Genomic DNA, 20707 nt, shown 5'->3' on the forward strand with positions numbered 1-20707 from the left:
TTCTCCAGCATCTGCAGTTCCCTCTTAAACAAGGTCTGTAAGTTAATTGGCTTGGTATAAACGTTAAAAAAAATGTCCCTGGTGTGTGTAGGGCAATGTTAATGTGCGGGGATCACTGGTCGGTGCGGACACCGTGAGACGCAGGGCCTGTTTCCGCGCTGTATCTCGAAACTAAAATACTAAACACCATTACAGGGCTCCCTGTGCTTCACCAACAGTAGTAGGTAGGTACGTGAAAGCAAATGCATTGCACACATCTGGGGTAGTAAGGGTTGGGATGAATGGAAGTGATGAGATTGCCCTGCTGTCTAGACAGTGTGGATTTGAGGGACAAATCGTCTCATTCCACATTGTAATTAATATCCATACTTATCTTGAAGGGGTTGAGTGATACCGGCATTGAATGCATAGACAAATCAAACGGTGTAAGTTTAGTATAGTTTAGAGATAAAGCGCAGAAACATCGGTCCACCGAGTCCACGCCGACCAGCGATCCATGCGCACCAACGCTATCCTACATACATTGATAGCAAGCCAATTAACCTACAAATCTGTTGTCTTTGGAGTGTGGGAGGAGACCGAAGATCTCGGAGAAAACCCACGCAGGTCATGGGGAGAACGTACAAACTCCGGAGACAGCACCCATGGTCGGGGACCGAACCCGGGCCTCTGGCGCTGGACGTCAGCAACTCTACTGCTGCGCCACCGTGCTGCCCAAGTATTGCAATTCAGATCAAACAATGTACTGCGATATTGCATCCTGCCTTGGAAACAAATTCATACAGGAGAATGTCAATGGCTTCTTCCTCAGAGTGTTTAGTGGCCAAGATGAGTCCAAGGAAAGAGATGAAAACTCCAATGATTATAGAAAAAATATATAGGTATAGTGTCCTTGGTAGGAAGAAGTTAAATAATGGCTCCTGTAAACCCATCAATTCAGTTAACAACATTAACATTCAGAGGGATCACCAGCGTCAAGTCCATAGCTCCCTGATAGTGGCAACGCAAGTAGATGGAGTGGTAATGAAGGTGTAAGATATACTTGCCTTCATTGGTAGGTGCTTAAAGTTTTAAGCGTTAGGAAGTCATGATGCAATTTTATATGACATTCGTTAAAGCACATTTGGAGTATTGTGTGCAGTTGGGGTCGTCTCATTACAGGGAGGGTGTGGAGGCTTTGGAGAGGATGTAAAAGCGGTTTACCAAAATGCTGTGGGAAGGAGCTGTAGATGCTGGTTTAGTGAAGATAGACACAAAATACTGGAGTAACTCAGCAGGACAGGCAGCATCTCTGGAGAGAAGTAATAGGTGACGTTTCGAGTTGCGACCCTTCTTCAGACCTTCTTCAACCCAAACTCTTCTTCAGACCTTCTCGACCCAAAACTATTATCAGAATGGAATTCTCTGCCACAGAATGTAGTTGAGGCCAGTTCATTGGCAATATTTAAGAGGGAGTTAGATGTGGCCCTTGTGGCTAAAGGGATCATGTGGTATGGAGAGAAGGCAGGTATAGGATACTGAGTTGGATGATCAGCCATGATCATATTGAATGGCAGTGCAGGCTCGAAGGGCCGAATGGCCTACTCCTGCACCTATTTTCTATGTTTCTATGTTTCTATGAATGCTGCCTGGATTGGAGGGTATTAGCCACAAGGTGAGCTTGGTTTAATTTCTCTGGAATGCCAGAGATTGAGGAGAGACCTGGTAGAAGTGTAAATAATTATGAGTAGGGTAAGGTCGAAAAGACAAACAGAATCTTTCTCCAAGGAAAGAAATATCAAATATAAGGCATAACTTTAAGTTTAAGGTGAAAGGGGAAAGGTTTAAAGGAGATGCACGGGACATGCTTTTTCTTTTTTTTTTTTTTAATTGGTTGTGGTTGCCTGGAACGCACCCCTTGTGATTATGCTGAAGGCAGATATGATAGTGGAGTTTGTTTCACAGGCTTTTGGATAAGCATATTGCAGGAAATGGAGGTGGCGTACAAAGGACATTGTTTTCCCCAGGGTGGAAATGTGAAATGGAAAAGGGACAAATCAAATTACTTCAGTTGGCATCATGTCCGACACAGACACTGTGGGCCGATGAGCCTGTTCCTGTGCTACACATTTCTGTGTTCTGTGTTCGATGCAATTCTTATATTAGCAAGTTACAATTTCTAACCAGAAGAAGTGTACAGTGAATATTCAGGAGTCGAGAATAGGATCTCTGGGGCAGGAGATTACAACGTTCATGTGGCCCGCCCTGTTTCGACAAATGCAATCAATCCAGCATGCACAATCAAATAAGATCAAATAGAACAAGTTGTCCGACAACTTTAGGCTGTGCACGCCATGCGCAAGAAGAAGAAGAAGAAGAAGAAGAAGAGAATAGGGTCTCTGTTTTCATAACACATAACAATTATTTGGACATGGATGAACGGAGCATAATTTTCTAAATTTGCCTGTTGTACAAAATATGAAGGTAAAATGAAGTGTAAGAAGAATAGCAACACAATTCATGGGGCTATGCAACTTGGTGACATGGGCAGTTAGAGAGCAGATTAAATCTAACGTTTCTATATGAGAATTGGTACCTTTCAATAGGAAGAATTGGAGATTATGTAAACTAGAGGGCATAATTCCTAGACTACTGCCACACATAAACAGGCCCTTTAACCCAGAATATCTGTGTTGAACATGATGCCAAGTTCAACTAATCTCTTCTGCCTGCATGCGATCAATATCCATCTATTCTCCACATATACACTTGTCTATCTAAAAACCTGTTAAAACAACCACTATTGTATCAATTTAGATGAGGGAATTAAATGTAACATCTCTAAGTTTGCGGATGACACAAAGCTGGGTGGCAGTGTGAGCTGCGAAGAGGCTTCAGGGCAACTTGGATAGGTTGGTTGAGTGGGCAGAAGCATGGCAGATGCAGTATAATGTGGAGAAATGTGAGGTTATCCACTTTGGTGGCAAGAACATGATAGCAGATTATTATCTGAATGGTGTCAGATTTGGAGAAGGGGAGGTTCTCCAAATCGGATTCCGGGGTGTGCTTGTACATCAGTCACTGAAAGTAAGCATGCAGGTTGAGCAGGCAGTGAAAAAAAGCTAATGGCATGTTGGCCTTCATTGTGAGAGGATTTGAGTTTAGGAGCAAGGAGGTCCATCTGCCATGGTGAGACTGCACCTGCAGTATTGTGTGCAATACTGACATATGATGAAAGAATGGGTCAACTGGGCTTGTACTCGCTGGAATTTAAAAGGATGAGAGGGTATCTTATAAAAATATATAACATTCTTGGAGGGTTGGACAGGGTAGATGCAAGAAAAAAAATTCCCGATGTTGGGGGAGTCCAGAGCCAGGGGTCACAAATTAAAAATAAGGGGTTGGCCATTTAGGGCTGAGATGAGGAAAAACATTTTCACCCAGAGAGTAGTGAATCTGTGGAATTTTCTGCCACAGAAGCTAGTGGAGGCCAATTCAATAGTTGATTTCAATAAAGAGTTAGATTTAGCTGTTAGGGCTAAGGGAATCAAGGGGTATGGGGGAAAAGCCGGAACGGGGTACTGATTTTGGATGATTAGCCATGATCATATTGATTGGCGGTGCTGGCTCGAAGGGCCAAATGGCCTACTCCTGCACCTATTTTCTATGTTTCTATTCATTGGACAAGTGGGGCAGATTGAGAAAGTGGTTCAAAAAGCAAAAGTTGCTTTATAAATGGAAACAAAACAAAAGTTTATTTCTGGTATTTTTTTGCTACTGTGAAAATGTGGACAAGAAGTAATACTGAGAACTGAAACCGAGAATGAAATCAACAAAGTGGCATTTATCTCATACATTGTACCAACAGTATTATGCTTTGCATGGCTGTAATTTGATCACTCTTCTGTTTTGCACTTTGTTGGCAATGTTGCACAGAAATATATCGATTCATTTCCCACATCAGTTCCTATAATTTCAGGTTGTCTTGTCAATTGCAACTTAACCACTGCCTGTTAATTAATGATGAGGCTAACCTCAAGATTTTGTACAGGCACCAACATTGCTGGGCCAAGGCAATGGCAAGAAAGACAGTTTTAGGTTAGTTTAGTTGTTCAGAGATACAGCGAGGAAACCGGCCCTTCAGCCCACCATGTCCGTGCCGACCAGCGATCCCCACACATTTACACTTCGGCTTGTACTCGCTAGAATTTAGAAGATTGAGGGTGGATCTTCTAGAAACGTACAAAATTCTTAAGGGGTTGGACAGGCTAGATGCAGGAAGATTGTTCCCGATGTTGGGGAAGTCCAGAACAAGGGGTTACAGTTTAAGGATAAAGGGGGAAGTCTTTTAGGACCGAGATGAGGAAAACATTTTTCACACAGAGAGTGGTGAATTTCTGGAATTCTCTGCCACAGAAGGTAGTTGAGGCCACAGTTCATTTGCTCTATTTAAGAGGGAGTTAGATGTGGCCCTTGTGGCTAAAGGGATCAGGGGGTATGGAGAGAAGGCAGGTACAGGATACTGAGTTGGATGATCAGCCATGATCATATTGAATGGCGGTGCAAGCTCGAAGGGCCGAATGGCCTACTCCTGCACCTATTTTCTATGTTTCCATGTTTACACTATCCGACACATAGCCAGGACAATTTCCAATTATACCAAGCCAATTAACCTACAAATTTGTACGTCTTCGGAATGCGGGAATAAACCAGAGATCCCGGAGAAAGCCCATGCTGGTCACGGGGAGAACGTACAAACTCCGTACAAACAAGCACCTACAGTCAGGATCGAACCCGGATCTCTGGAACTGCAAGGCAACAACTTTACCACTGCACCGACTATTTTTGTAAACCTCCAAGGGACAATGTACTGAATGTCTCTTGGTCCCTTGGTGAGGCTCTCCTGAAAATCTTGCAATCACCTTGGCAACCCATTTTGAATATTCCAAAGATCTGCCACCCTTGAGAAAGTCGACCATTCATTGCAGGAACCTGGAAGTAGGGGAAGAACTGTACATGATTCCCTCCCCTGCAGTTGTTACAGTCTATTAGTGTCATGTGTACCAAAATACAATAACAAAATCTTTGCTTTGCATACTATGCAGGCAAATCAAATTGCACGTGTAGAACAGAGCACGTACAATAAACAGAATACAAAATTAATGTTACAGCTACAGAGAAAATGCAGGTTAAAAATAAGTGAAAGGGTCGCCACAAGGTAGATTGGATGATTGGTAATTTGGTCCAAACAGATCGAGGTTGATGGAAGCATGCAACACTCTCTGCAGAGGCTTTCACAATGCTCTCCCAAACTTCCCACAAGGTCCGAGCATCACTTGAACAGGCCCTGGGGATTTGTCCACCTTAATGTGCTTTAAAACCGCCAATAATCCCTCTTTGATAATTGTTATAAGATCCAAGACATCACATCTGCTGTGTCTCAATTGCTTAGCTTCCAGGCTCTTCTCCACAGTAAAAATCGGATGAGAAATATCAATTTAATATCTCCCCCCATCTCTTGTGGTTCTATGCAGTGAAGGTCTTGCTGATCTTTAAGGGGCCCTATTTATTCTCAAGTGACTCTTTTATTCTTTATATGCCTGTAGAATATAGCTTATACAGGTAGTTCTGTGATAATACAATGGTTGTGTATATAAGAAACCACAAATTATCGAAAATAGTGCTATAAAAACAATCGTCTCAATGGGGAAAAGGTGGTTCGGAGCTGGAAACTTTCAAGCCTTCAATAACAACGTTTTTTCCCCCTTGCAGAAAATCAAAAATAAAGGTCTTTTTATTATCAACTGCGAGTTTATTTTTGTAACTGCAAGTTGAAAATATTTCAAGGCTGTATGTTACATTGGTTAATGGCACGATTGTCTTCCAGGGAGATGCTAACTGCATTTCGTTGTCTATGTACTGTACACTGACAATGACAATTAAAGTTGAATCTGAATCTTAATAGAGTATCGTTACATTAGTGTCAACCGAAGCAATTGGCTGTCATTGTCAATGGCCATCTGCAATGAAATTAACAGACTGTGTTATTTCGTTTAGTTTATTGTCACATGTGCCGAGGTACAGTGGAAAGCTTTTTGTTGTGTGCTAGCCAGTCAGCAGAAAGTCTCTACAGGATTATAATCGAGCCGTCCATGTGTACAGATACGGATAAAGGGAATAACATTTCATGCAAGGTAAAGTCCAGGTGGAGACAACAAGACAATGTTAAAACATAATACTGCCCGATTACATTTAGTTTAGAGCAGTGGTTCCCAACGTGGGGCGTACGCCCCACAGGGGCGCAATTTGATTTTTAAGGGGGGCAATTGAGTGCGGCTGAGGAGGTCTGGGCCCAAATTTTCGATTTTTATTTTTTGGGATTTTCCATCAGGTAAACATATGTAGTTTATGTTTCAGATGTTATTTTGAGTAAATAGTTTTTTTGGGGTAAAAAAAGGTCTTTATTGTGTAGTTATTACATAATCACCGCGCCATCGCTCTTCATGCACGTCGCACGAAGCGCGCGAGGTCATGGGAGAACCTTATTTATTGAATTGGATTTAGAAATGCGATTCAAAGAGCTTTTGCTAAGTTACCCTTATAATATCTATTTCCTCCGTTTTCTCTCAAGGGAAAGCAGGGGGGGGGGGGGGGGGGGGGGCAGGGGGCATCAGGATTTTAGAGGTGATTAGGTGGGGCATGGCCAAAAAAAAGTTGGGAACCACCGGTTTAGAGACACAGCAAAAACCCATTCTATTCTCACCACATTGCCATCATCAGATTCTACCATACTATTTATGTGGACAATTTGCAGTGGCCCAATTAACCTACAAACTCGATATGTTGGGACATGGGAGAAAAACGAAGCACCCTGAAGAAACTCACGTGGTCAGAGGGAGAATGAGCAAACCCCACATAGATAGCACCCAGGGACAGGGCTGGATCCAGTTCAGTGGAGCTGTGAGGAAGCTTCTCTGCCAGTCGGGCCAGTCGGACCAGTTCTCGGTTTAATCATAAGCCCCCAGAGTTGTTGAAAGAGTTGCCATTTGACCTGCAGATAATTGCAAAGTGCATTTTGATACCACATAGCCTTGTTAGACTGGGTTGACTAGTGACTCAATCCTTCTCCACAAAAGTGGCAGACTCCTCGTATATAACCTTTTCTCCTGTGGAAATCGCAGCTGACCTACACTGGGACAGGCAAGTGAAAACATTGCCTGAAATCTATGGAGGCTCAGCGTTACTTGGCAGCATTGACAATCGGTGTTTTATACAGGTTGTGTGGACTCAGTAATGGAATATTCTGCCTTGCACCGTGTAAAACAGTCCTCTGTTCTCTGAAACAAGACACAAAAACACACACAGACTAGTGAAATTAATGGTGACGGGGCCTCAGCACCTCATGGTGTAACATGCACATCATGTGGTCAGTCTCTAAAGATTACAATCAGAGAGAAGATAGGCCTCATTCATTATCAAGAGAACAGGAGTTCTAAGTTTCAATGTTCTTAGTAAACCCCAAATTATCCAGGTTAAAGTTGAATTTACACATTGTTGCTTTAGCATTTGGAAGTTGCGAAACCATTTTAGCGTTGGCAAAGGTTGAAATTAAGATTTGACAATTAAATGCACGGGTATTGATAGATTCCCATTCCTTACTTCACTTTTTTTTAATGTTTCTATCCTACAACTGAGGTTACAGGTCTTGTGTTATCACAACACTTTATTTATTCATGGCGAGGGAGAGCTCCGACCCGAAACATCGCCTATTTACAAGGATGTTGCCAGGAATAGAGGGTGGGAGCTATAGGGAGAGGTTGAGTAGGCTGGGTCTATATTGCATGGAGCGTAGGAGGATGAAGGAAGATCTTATAGAGGTATACATAATCATGAGAGGAATAGATCGGGTACATGCACGGAGTCTTTTACCCAGAGTAGAGGAATGAAGGACCAGAGGACAAGGTCAAGGGGAAAAGTTTTAAAAGGAGTCTGAGGGGCAATTTAAAAAAAATGTACACAGTATGGGTGTATGGAACAAGCTGCCAGAGGAGGTAGTTGAGGCTGAGACTATTCCATCGTTTAAGAAACAACATGGATAGGACAGGTTTGGAGGGTTATGGACCTAGCACAGGCAAGTGGGACTAGGGTAGCTGAGACACTGTTGGCCGCATGGCCTGTTCCCACACTGTAATACTCTATGACTCCATTCCTTTCCACCAGAGGTACTGCCTGACCCGTGACTTACTCCAGCATTTTGTGTCTAAGTTCGGCATAAACCAGCATCTGCAGTTACTTCCTACACAGCTGTCTTTATAACTTGTTAAATTGCCTAGTAAGTAAACTCATGCCTGGAAATTATTGGAATCAAAGATGGGAGGGTGAAATTAAAGCGTTTGGCATTCCTGCTACCAGATCAGTTTCTCTCTCTTAAATCCATCCAGTGACTTGGCCTCCACTGCCCTCTGTGACAGGGAATTCCATAAATTCACAACTCTCTGGGCGAAAAAGTTTTTTCTCACCTCAGTCTAAAATGACCTCCCCTTTATTCTAAGACAGTGGCCCCTGGTTCTGGACTCGCCCAACATTGGGAGCATTTTTCCCCGCATCTAGCTTGTCCAGTCCTTTTATAATTTTATATGTTTCTATAAGATCCCCCCCTCATCCTTCTAAACTGGCACATACAGTGCCAGAGACCCGGGTTTGATCCGGACTACAAGTGCCGTCCAGTATGGAATTTGTGTGTTCTCCCAATGACCGCGTACGTTTACTCCGGGTGCTCCGGTTTCCTCCACATTCCAAAGACGTACAGGTTTGTAGGTTAATTGGCTCATGTAAAATTGTAAATTTGTCCCTGGTGTTTAGGATAGTGTCAGAGTAGAGATCGTGGGTCAGCACAGACTTGGTGGGCCAAAGGGCCTGTTTCCACGCTGTACCTCTAAACAAAACCCATCATTCATTAAATGTCTATGGAAGAGAAATTGATGCTACGATGAATCATATAAATCTTGTAGGCACATCTTGAATCAGTGATCTGCAACATAAATGCATGTACTGTGTATATAAACTGTATGTTGTCAAATATAGTATATAATATATATATAATATATATATGTATATGTATATGTATATGTATATGTATATGTATATGTATATGTATATGTATATATATATATATTGAGAAACAAATCTGACTAGAATTGCAGTTTACTTTAATTCATTTCCAGAATTTAGGCATGTCTAGTATTTAATTCCCATTCCTAATTCCCCAATGAACTGAGTGGATTGCTAAATCTTTTCAGAGGATAGTTTGGTTACAAAGGAGCCATTATGAGAAAAACTATAGATCTTTTTCCCTGAAGGACATCAGTGTACCGTGTGCAATTTTTATGACAGTCCAGTAGATTTGAGGTCACCACTGCTTTATCATCCATAGAAACAAAGAACCATAGAAAATAGGTGCAGGAGGAGGCCATTTGGCCCTTCGAGTCAGCACCACCATTCATAGTGATCATGGCTGATCATCCACAATCAGTGACCTGTGCCTGCCTTCTCCCCAAATCCCTTGATTCCGTTAGCCCCTAGAGCTCTATCTCACTCTCTATTAAATGCATCCAGCGAATTGGCCTCTACTGCCTTCTGTGGCAGAGAATTCCACAAATTCACAACTCGCTGGGTGAAAATGTTTTTTTACAGTTTTAAATGACCTCCCCATTATTCTTAGACTGTGGCCCCTGGTTCTGGACTACCCCAACATTGGGAACATTTTTCCTGCATCTAGCTTGTCCAGTCTTTTTATAATTTTGTATGTTTCTATAAGATATCCTCTCATCCTTCTAAATTCCAGTGAAAACAAGCCCAGTCTTTCCAATTTTTCCTCATACGACAGTCCGGCCATCCCGGGGATTAACCTTGTGAACCTACGCTGCACTGCCTCAATAGCGGATGTCCATCGTCAAATAAGTAAATCCAGATTTACATTAACATTTTTAAAGTTTTCCTGTTGCCTTGGTGAATTTGTCCCTATAGATCACGAGGGAAGATCTCTGGATTAATAGTCTCATGACGACTTAGAAGATGCACTGTACCCCTCCATTCCCTCTGTTGTTCCATCTGCCACTGCCCCTCATTCAGTTCCATTTTCACCTTCCTTTCCAATCACAATTCCAGAATCCAAATGGATGCAGATTATCTGTTCTCCACTTATTACCTCCCAGTTTCTGCAACTATCTCCGCCCATCCCTCCACCACTTGGCTATGATGATCAATCCCTCCTCCCCTGGATTCACCCATCCATTCCTCCCAACCCATCAGCTCTTTATACCGACTATCACCCCCATACACTTTCAATCTAGATGAAGGGTCTGAAACTGAAACGTCGACTTTGGATTCCCTTCCGCAGATGCTGCCTGAGCTGCTGAGTTCTTCCAACTGCTCTCCTTTTCCCACCATTCGTTATGGGAATCTGGTGTCTGTCTCACTCAGTAGCTGACTGAGTCTAACTAAGACCTTAATATTGGGGATGCTAGCTTGTTCATGACAGCAAGTCAACCAGCGAATGAAGGGTTTTGTGTAGACGGCTTTGCTGGTATTTTTCCGCCGACTTGCAATAGCCCAGGTCTCAGAGACAAGTGGCAGAACAGGAATCACCGTTGCCCATGTTGTCATCGTGAACTTTGTCCCAGATCCGTGATCAAAGGCTTATCGGCACACTGAAGGGAATAATCAACTTCACTGTTAATGTGTGACTTTGCCAAGAGATGGCTCCAAAGAGTTTGGGAAGTGATCCAGGTTTCTCAGGGTCCCTCTGCGCACCTTTAGTGTTAGAGGGGACAGAAGGGCATAGAGCAGTAAGCTGCCCTTTCAAAATATCAATCCCAATACATGTTGCAATGTGGGTGAGATGATCAACAGTCTCTTTGGGGATCGTGCCTTTGCCAAGAAGAGAGAGTACAGAGAGAGTACAGAGGAGAGTACAGAGTATAGAGAGAGTACAGAGGAGATTTACTAGAATGTTGCCTGGGTTTCAGCAACTAAGTTACAGAGAAAGGTTGAACAAGTTAGGGCTTTATTCTTTGGAGCGCAGAAGGTTAAGGGGGGGACTTGATAGAGGTCTTTAAAATGATGAGAGGGATAGACAGAGTTGACGTGGATAAGCTTTTCCCCACTGAGAGTAGGGAAGATTCAAAGGAGACATGACTTGAGAATTAAGGGACAGAAGTTTAGGGGTAACATGAGGGGGAACTTCTTTACTCAGAGAGTGGTGGCTGTGTGGAATGAGCTTCCAGTGAAGGTGGTGGAGGCAGGTTCGTTTTTATCATTTAAAAATAAATTGGATAGTTATATGGACGGGAAAGGAATGGAGGGTTATGGTCCGAGCGCAGGTATATGGGACTAGGGGAGAATACGTGTTCGGCACGGACTAGAAGGGTCGAGGTGGCCTGTTTATGTGCTGTAATTGTTATATGGTTATATCTGGAAAAGGATGCAAGGGTCCTTGTCAAGGTTTGTCCTGACCAGCTGCAGAGCAGAGATCTACGGGCTGCACCCAGGGATGCAGACAAGGACAAATATCAACTTTGTCCTGTCCAAAAAGTGTTGGTTGTCTAGATTGTTATCTGAGATGCCCATAAGTAAATGCTACCAATTGGCGTGTTCCAGGCTGCAAGAGTATGTACAAAAGGAAGCATAGAAGCTCGACAAAGCAACCACTAAGGCTTTGTGGGGAAGCACTACTATCTAAAGAGTTGCCGCTGGTGTACCGTTGCAATCTTTTATGCCCCTGTCCCACTTAGGAAACCAGAACGGAAACCTCTGGAGACTTTGTGCCCCACCCAAGGTTTCCGTGCGGTTCCCGGAGGTTGCAGGTGGTTGCCGGAGGTTGCAGGTAGTGGAAGCAGGTAGGGAGACTGGCAAAAACCTCCGGGAACCGCACGGAAACCTTGGGTGGGGCACAAAGTCTCCAGAGCTTTCCGTTCAGGTTTCAGCGCCAGAGACCCCAGATTCGATCCTGACCGCAGGTGCTGTCTATATGGAGTTTGTACATTCTCCCTGTGACCACGTGAGCTTTCTCTGGGTGCCCCGGTTTCCTCCCACACTCCTAAAGATGTACAGGTTTGTAGGTTAATTGGCTGCTGTCAATTGTAAATTGTCCCTAGTGTGTGTAGGATAGTGCTAGTGTACGGGGTGATCACTGGTTGGCACGGACTCGGTGGGCCTTTAGACTGTATCTCTAAAGTCTAAAGGGCCTGCTGCTACTGAACACCGAGGAGATGAATCCCGTGTCACAGCTTAGCATACATTTGATGGATTTACAGTTCAAACAGCCCATGAGTGGGACTGGTGCTTTGTAAACAAAATACGTTCAATATTCCAACAAACCAATGCATTGATTTCATTATTCTGTGGATATGAAGAAAGGCAGGTTTTGATTCCATTGTGCATTCTGCACATATTTTTAAGGAATGAAGCTTATTTTTGAAATTGAACTCGGAGCAGTTTGGCAGAGAGCCTTTGTAGGGGATGCTAAATACAAAGCACATCCTCTCTGCATGCTTCAGTGAAAGTTTCACTGATGGTTGAGGTGGGCCCCGGATATGTGTAAGTGCAAGTGTTGTCTGTTTACTATGACTGGCTGGTGAAACAAGTTTTTCCAGGTTCGCTAAAGAAGATGCAAAAGTGACTTACAAAGACCATAACGGAATTGAAAATGTGCAGCCACTGGGGAAACAAATAAACAGTTTCGAGTTCATCTTTAGAGAAATTAAGAGATGGGCAAGGTGTGACGGAGGTCCTCGCAGATAAGTGGCTGTCATGCAAGCACTGATCAATCTCCCTAAACTGCCAGACTGAAAGCATGAAAACAGCAAAGTTGAACAGTTAGGAGGCAAACAGACATGAGGAGGAGAAGCAGTTTTATATGAAAAATAGAAACAGCAGCAGGTTATGAGAAGCAGAAACTGAATTGCAAAATGCAAAAAACAGAATTGCAAAATGATGTGGAGATATTTCATTAAACACTATATGACAATGATGCTAGAATGCAGTGGCGCAGCAGCAGAGTTGGTGCCTTGCAGCGCCAGGGATTCGGGTTCAATCCTGACCATGGGCGCTGGCTGTATGGAGTTTGCACGTTGTTCCTGTGACCGCGTGAGATTTACCCGGGTGCTCCGGTTTCCTGCCATATTCCAAAGACGTACAGGTTTAGAGGTTAATTCGGTAAAATTGTAAATTGTCCCGAGGGTGTAGGACATTGCTAGCATATGGGGCAATCGACGGCCGGCACGGGCTCTGTGGGCCGAAGGGCCTGTTTCCACTCTGTATCTCTAAAGTCTAAAGTTGGGTAGAGGACCCGACCCAAAATGTCACCTGTCAATTCTCAACAAAGATGCTGTTTGACTCGCAGAGTTTCTCCAGCACTCGGTGTTTTAACCAATTTCTATTAGAAACCTCTCACCACAGATGCTACCTATCCCACCACTGTTTTCATTTCTGATTTCCAACACCTGTAAAGGGCCTGTCCCACGAGCATGCGACTGCATGCGGCAAGCGCGACCTAACCGGAAGCGGGGGTCGCGCGGAGGTCGAGTGATCCCCGTACTGGGCCGGTCCCACCAGCATGCGGCGAGCGCGCCCAAACCAGAAGCCGCGCGGAGGTTGAGTGATTGACGTGAAGTTCGAGCGAAGTCCGCATGTGACGTACGGCGGCGTCAAGATGCTGTGTACAGCGTTGAGGCGGCTGCGGGACGGCAGGCCGCTGCCGCGCGGGATTTTTGAACACAGTCAGTTTTTCAGAGCCCCGCGCGATGTCGAGACCAGCTCCGCACAACTCCATACGGCTCCGGCGATCAAAGTGGGACCGGCCCCGCGAGGCGGTACGGCTCAAGCGACCACGTTAGGTTGCGCTTGCCGCATGCAGTCGCATGCTCGTGGGACAGGCCCTTAAATACAAAATATACAACCTTGGTCACCATGAGATGAGACCAATGTGCACAGCCCTGGCTCCATGATATTAATAAAAAGGGCACTGGAGTAAAAGCAAGAGTGATTTACAACGACAGCAACAGAATTGAAAAATCGCAGCCATTGGAAAAGGGGAGGTGATGCCATGACAGTTATTGGTCTTTAAAATAACTAGTACGTTGGACAGGATAGATGCAGAGAGCAATGGAGGAGAATTGAAAACTCCATGCCAAAAATGCAAGAAGGTTATCCCGTGAAAAATGAGCAGAATTCCTTATTCAGATTTGTTCGAATGCGCCACCCATTGAATGCAATCACCAAGGTACAGAGTTAAGTAATGTAACAGCCGCAGGGAAGAAGCTGTTCCTGGACCTGCTGGTCCGGCAACAGAGAGACCTCAAGAGTCAATTTAATTGTCATTTGGACCCCTAGAGGTCCAAACGAAATGCCGTTTCTGCAGCCATACATTACACACAAATAGACCCAGACACAACATAATTACAATTTTACATAAACATCCATCACATAGCTGTGATGGAAGGCCAAAAAAAACTTATCTCTCCACTGCACTCTCCCCCCCCCCCCAATGTCAGAGTCAAAGTCAAAGCCCCCGGCTGGCGATGGCGATTGTCCCGCGGCCATTGAAGCCACGCCGGGTGGTGCGAGGTCGCACACCGGGTCTTGGTGTTGGAGCCCCCGGTGTGCGCTCGCAGAGTCCGCGGCCATTCCAGCCGCGCGGGGCAGTGGTGTCAGGCCCCGCTCCAGGAGCTCTTCGACCCCGCAACACGGGCGGGAGAATTCTCCGTTGCAGGAGCCCCGAAAAGCGGTCTCTCTCCAGGGAGCCGCGGGCTCCCGGCGCCGCTGTCCGCAGACCCGCAGCAGCAGCCCCCGACTCAGCAGCGGCATCGGCAGCAGCAGCAGCAGCAGCAGCAGCAGCGTTCCTCCACCGCTCCGGTCTCGGCCAGCTCCGCGACGGCAACGGTGAGTCGGCACCTGAGTCCCCGGCTTCTTCCCGTTGGAGGCCGCTCCTCGTTGCGGCCTCAACGACAACAGAACCCGACAAGAAAAAGGTCGGGTCTCCAGTGCAGGGAGAGATTTAAAAAGATTCCCCCCCCCCCCCCACCCCCCACCCCCCCCCCCCCCACACACACACCCAACAAAAAATAACAAAAACTACATTAAAACACAGACAGAAAATAATAAAAACGCGGACAGACTGCAGAGGCCGCTGCTGGCCAGAGCCGCGCCGCCTACCTGTAGCGCCTCCTGGATGGGAGGAGGGTAAACAGTCTGTGGCTGGGGAGAGAGCAGTCCTTGACGATGCTGTGCGCCCTTCGCAGACAATGCTTGCTTTGGACAGACTCAATGGAGGGGAGTGAGGAACCGGTGATGCGTTGGGCAGTTTTCACCACCCTCTGCAGTGCTTTCCGGTCGGAGACAGAGCAGTTGCCATACCATACTGTGATACAGTTGGTAAGGATGCTCTCGATGGTGCAGCGGTAGAAGTTGGTGAATGGTATGTTTCCATGCTTAGTTTATATATGCCTGTGCATTCAGCCCAAGTAATCTAAACCAGGATGTACAATTTAGATATAGTGTATTCAAAGGCAAATCAGGTGCACATAGTAAATAAGGAATCAATTGGGATAATTAGAGAGAAACAATATGACAATAGGCCCAATTCTCAAACAGAAATTGAAGACTAGATGACTGACTCTCACACATGCAACAGTTAAGAGGCCATTCTGGTCTGAAGAGGTTAACTGTCCAAAATTAAATCGTATCACATCCATTAAATCTTTCTGCTTTTAATATGTCCGCTCTGACAATTTTACCTTCGCATCTAGAGTACAATGCAGAAATGTTGCACAGACCAATGTACTTATATGAAGTGCTCTACATTGAGGTGTATAAGAAAGAATTGCATATGCTGGTTTACACCAAAGATAGACACAAAATGCTGGAGTAACTCAGCAGGACAGGCTGGGTTCCCCCCCACCCCAACTCTCAGTTTGAGGAAGGGTCTCGAACTGAAACCACACGTATTCCTTTTCTCCAGAGATGCTGCCTGTACGCAGAGGTGCCGTTTTGGAGAAGTTAACTTATCTTCGACAAAGACACCATTTTATTTTTTCAAATGTTAAACTACGCTGTGGCTCTCACCTGAAGCTGCAGTAATATTCACACTTGATGACCTCCAAATGCTACTAGCCTTGCCAAAACCTTTGACGGGACACTTTAGACCAGTACTTTACAAAGATGTCACTAACAGTTGATAGACGCAATATAATAGAGTAACTCAGCGGGTCTAGTAGCATCTCTGGGGAAAAGGAAAAGGAATTGGTGATGTTTCGGGTCGAGACCCTTCTAAAGACTCTGTCTGAGGAAAGGTCTTGACCTGAAATGTCACCTAATCATTTTCTGCAGAGATGCAGCCTAACCCGCTGAGTTACTCCAACATTTAGTGTCTATCTTCAGTGTAAACCAGCATCTGCAGTTCCTTCCCTCACCAACAGTTGTTTAAATGCTTCTGTATACAGTGTATCCCATTTGTTTATCTCAGTGTGGAGAGTTCTAGTTTATCCCTCATCTTCTCTTCCACCTCCTTCCCTACAGCTGAGAGAGAATTAAGCTTTGGAAATTACCTTCCTAAGCATCTTCCGTTCTCAGTCTACAAAAGCAGCAGACTTACGACGGCAGCAACAATTGACCCCGACAGTCAGCTAGGATCTGGGTTCAAGCCCCACTCCAGATACTGACACTGGACTTTGCTGACTTTGACTTTGTTGTTAACTCTAGCGTCCTTCCAAAATGTGCGGCTAAGATCCCCTCAACATTTCTATGATCAGCTGAAGAGCGCGTTCAATACCCAGGGAAATATTTATCCACCAACCAAAGCTGTCATCATTAGTCTCAATATTGCATTGGGGACCCAGTGCTCATGAATTACCCTGTGCACTGCTCGACGCTCCATGCCATTTATCTCACTGCTTATTTTGGTTCTTGCATATATCCCTGCAGACAACAATAATCATACTTCCAAAATAGTGTATTTACTGTGAAATGATCATCAGGCTAATGGATGTAAAAATCTCTACGCCAATGCAAGCTTGGAGTGTTCATTAAGATATCTCATCGACTGAGATTTTGGTTACACATTCTATTATTTGCTTCTTCAGTTCAATGCTCACTTTTGTTTAACGATGCTCTGTGGATATTTTTCTCTGTTAAAAGTGCTACATTAATCCAAGTTATGCATACCTTAAGAGCTATTTGGGCCAAATGCAGGCCAGTGGGGCTGGCTCAGGAGATAAATTTGTCCGCAGAAAAGAGTTGGACCATTGGGCCCGATTCCTTGTGGTATAACTCCGTGATTCTACATTGCCAATCAAGTTTCATGAACTGTTCACAGTTTCACGAATGTCCATTGTAAAAACTGCCTATGGGGAGAAGGCAGGAGAATGGGGTTGAGAGGGAAAGATAGATCAGCCATGATTGAATAGCAGCGTAGACTCGATGGGCCGATTGGCCTACTTCTGCACCCATGTCTTATGATTCAGTTTGTCCGATAAGGGGAAAAGGCACAATTTAACCTCTGCTGAACAATCATGCCTGACACTTTCAAACGTCAGACAGCATTTGGATCTGAATACTCAAGCTTGTGAATTTCTTCTATTCCCTCCGAGAACACACAAGGCTATGGAGACCAACCAGGAAAGAATGAGCTAGAATTTACGAGACTGCATTCCATCTCTCCTCTGGTCAATTTCGAGTCCGGTGCTTTCCCCTTCTCACTCCCATGTAGAAATCACAGCTGTGTTTATACATAGTCTCACCACCCCCACACCCTAATTTCAGGGCACCATAATGCTTGGGGCACATGGCTTCACAGGCCTTGTAATTGCTCAGGTGTGATTAATTGCCAAGTATCAGGTGTCAAGTATAAAAGAGCTCTCAGCACCTAGTCTTTCTTCCAGTCTTTCCATCACCATTGGAAACTTTTATTGCTGTTTATCAACATGAGAACCACAGTTGTGCCAACGAAAGTCAAAGAGGCCATTATGAGACTGAGAAACAAGAATAAAACTGTTGGAGACATCAGCCAACCCTTAGACTTACCAAAAAAACTAACTGTTTGGAACATCATTAAGAAGAAAGAGAGCACTGGTGAGCGTACTCATTGCAAAGGGACTGGCAGGCCAAGGAAGACCTCCACAGCTGATGACAGAAGAATTCTCTCTATAATAAAGAACAATCCCCAAGTACTTATCTGACAGATCAGAAACAGAGGATTTGGCAATTACCACTGTCTGCTGAAGACTTCATGAACAGAAACACAAAGGTTACTCTGCAAGATGCAAACCACTGGTTAGCTGCAAAAATAGGATGGCCAGGTTACAGTTTGCCAAGAAGTACTTACAAGAGCAACCACTGATGAGACGAAGATTAACTTATATCAGAGTGATGGCAAGAGCCAAGGTATGAAGGAGAGATGAACTGCCCAAGATCCTAAACCTACCACCTCATCTGTGAAACACGGTGGTGGTGGTGTTATGGCCTGGGCATGTGTGGCTGCTGAAGGCACTGGCTCACTTATCTTCATTGATGATACAACTGCTGATGGTAGTAGCATAATGAATTCTGAAGTGTATAGACATATCCTATCTGCTCAAGTTCAAACAAATGCCTCAAAACTAATTGGCTGGCAGTTAATTCTTCAGCAAGACAATGATCCCAAACATACTGCGAAAGCACCAAAGGAGTTTTTCAAAACTAAAAAAAGGTCAATTCTTGAGCGGCCAAGTCAATCACCCGATCTGAACCCAATTGAGCATGCCTTTTATATGCTGAAGAGAAAACTGAAGGGGACCCTAGCCCCCAAAACAAGCATAAGCTAAAGATGACTGCAATACAGGCCTGGCAGAGCATCACCAGAGAAGACACCCAGCAACTGGTGGTCCATGAATCACAGACTTCAAGCAGTCATTGCATGCAAAGGATATACAACAGAATATTAAACATGACTACTTTCATTTACATGACATTGCTGTGTCCCAAACATTATGGTGCCCTGAAATGGGGGGGATTATGTATAAACACTGCTGTAATTTCTACATGGTGAAACCAAATTGTATAAAAAATGGCCTTTATTAAAATCTGGCAATGTGCACTTTAACCACATGTGCTTTTTCTCTATTACAAATCTTAAATTGTGGAGTACAGAGGCAAATAAATAAATGATGGGTCTTTGTCCCAAACATTATGGAGGGCACTGTGACTACAAATGCGCAAAGTCCACAACTGTTAAAGAGCAACAAAAGAGAAACAAACATAACCCGTGGAAAGAAAATCTGTCCAATTTCACAATTAGTTACAGAGGGAACCACTACAGGAAGTGGAATATTCAAAACTGCCAGTACTTTTTATTCATAAATCAAACGAAACATTTCATATGGATTCCTTAACGCGGAGACATAAAACACTCCGACGACCTGTTCCTCACGGGACTGAGACCTAAACCTCGAGTCTTGTCAGCCTGGTCAAACTCAGGCGCTGAGAAGTCACTTACTTACACGCCACAAACTGGCCAACAAGGAAACACAAGCAGAAAATACGCGGCGGAGACTCTCCGAGCCGCCAGCTTCCCTCTTTCCGATTCACGGGTGTAGAAGTGTTGCCACAAAACGCACGCTTCAAGTCACCGCCCGCCACACATTCCTCTCTGTATATACATTGAAGGTTGGCAGCTTCATCCCAAACGTGACAAATGCAAAAACCACACACACGGCCAGCAGCTTATAACCAAACACACCAGGATTTAACTTGAATCTGTATGTACAGTCAAGACAACCCCCCACCCACCCAAATTGATCTCTATATTAAAAAAAAACACGCACATTTATTAATGGATCTGCAATGTGAAACTGTACCTTTTCCATTTTGCCAGGCTGTGTACCAGGACACGCTGAGGAAGGAGGTGAGAAACACTGACACTGTGGCCAGAGTCCCATTCCTGAGCCTCATCTCATTGCTCACTGAGTCGCCGCCGTAGTTTCGCTATCTCTCTCATAGCAAGAGCTGGGGCTCTCCAGTCCGTTCCCGCTGCTTCCGTCTACCAGGGGAAATCTTATTTATACCACAGATTTTTTTTTCCTCTCCTTTTAAAAACCCCACATTAAAAATCTCGAAAACAAAAACAAAAAAATTGCTGGGACTAAAGGAGTGCTTGCTTTTTTATTTGTTGTTGCTGCTGCTGCGGTTCTTTCCAACCACCCCAGCCACCTAGTACTTTGTGTGCGGCTTATGAGTTCCGCATAGATGCCAGAGCAAAAGCTAAATTAAAATCCCCCCCTCCTCCCAATTAGCCTCCCAATGTATGAAGCGCAGCGTTGAAAGCGAGAAGCCAGAGCGGAGCAAGAGCTTTTTGCTCGCCTGTGGTTTTCCTGCCGGGAACCGGTAGCAACAAGCCCCGCCCTCCCTCCCTGCCCATTGGTTCCCCTCCACCACCCTCCGCCTATCGCCGAGCCTTGGAGCACGGTGCTCAGTCCCGATTGGACGAGCCGTCTGTCTGTCCGACCGACCACCACGACGTCACAATCAAGGGTGTAATGACAAGTCCCGCCTGTCAATTACAGCTCCGGGCAGCTCAGCTTTATTTGTGAATTGGTGGGAGGAAGAATGGTGAAATAATAAACCAGGAAGGCGAATAATTCGACCGGTGAGTATCTATATAATCACGTGCAGGAAAGCAAAGAAACCGCAACGTGCA

At 44.8% G+C, this 20707-nt stretch overlaps 1 protein-coding gene across 2 annotated transcripts in view; it reads right to left on the minus strand.

Annotated features, from left to right (window-relative positions):
- The window catches only part of mgat4a (alpha-1,3-mannosyl-glycoprotein 4-beta-N-acetylglucosaminyltransferase A), a 256754-nt gene extending 236464 nt beyond the window's left edge, over positions 1–20290 (minus strand). For both annotated transcript variants that reach the window (XM_055636544.1, XM_055636545.1), the window contains exon 1: positions 19869–20290. In XM_055636544.1, coding sequence (XP_055492519.1) covers positions 19869–19962 — 94 coding nt within the window. In that variant the 5' untranslated portion in view covers positions 19963–20290. The remainder of the gene's footprint in view (positions 1–19868) is intronic.
- Positions 20291–20707: the final 417 nt, after the last annotated feature.

Source organism: Leucoraja erinacea, chromosome 6 (genome assembly GCF_028641065.1).
Source record: "Leucoraja erinacea ecotype New England chromosome 6, Leri_hhj_1, whole genome shotgun sequence".
NCBI classification, from domain to species: Eukaryota; Metazoa; Chordata; class Chondrichthyes; order Rajiformes; family Rajidae; genus Leucoraja; species Leucoraja erinaceus.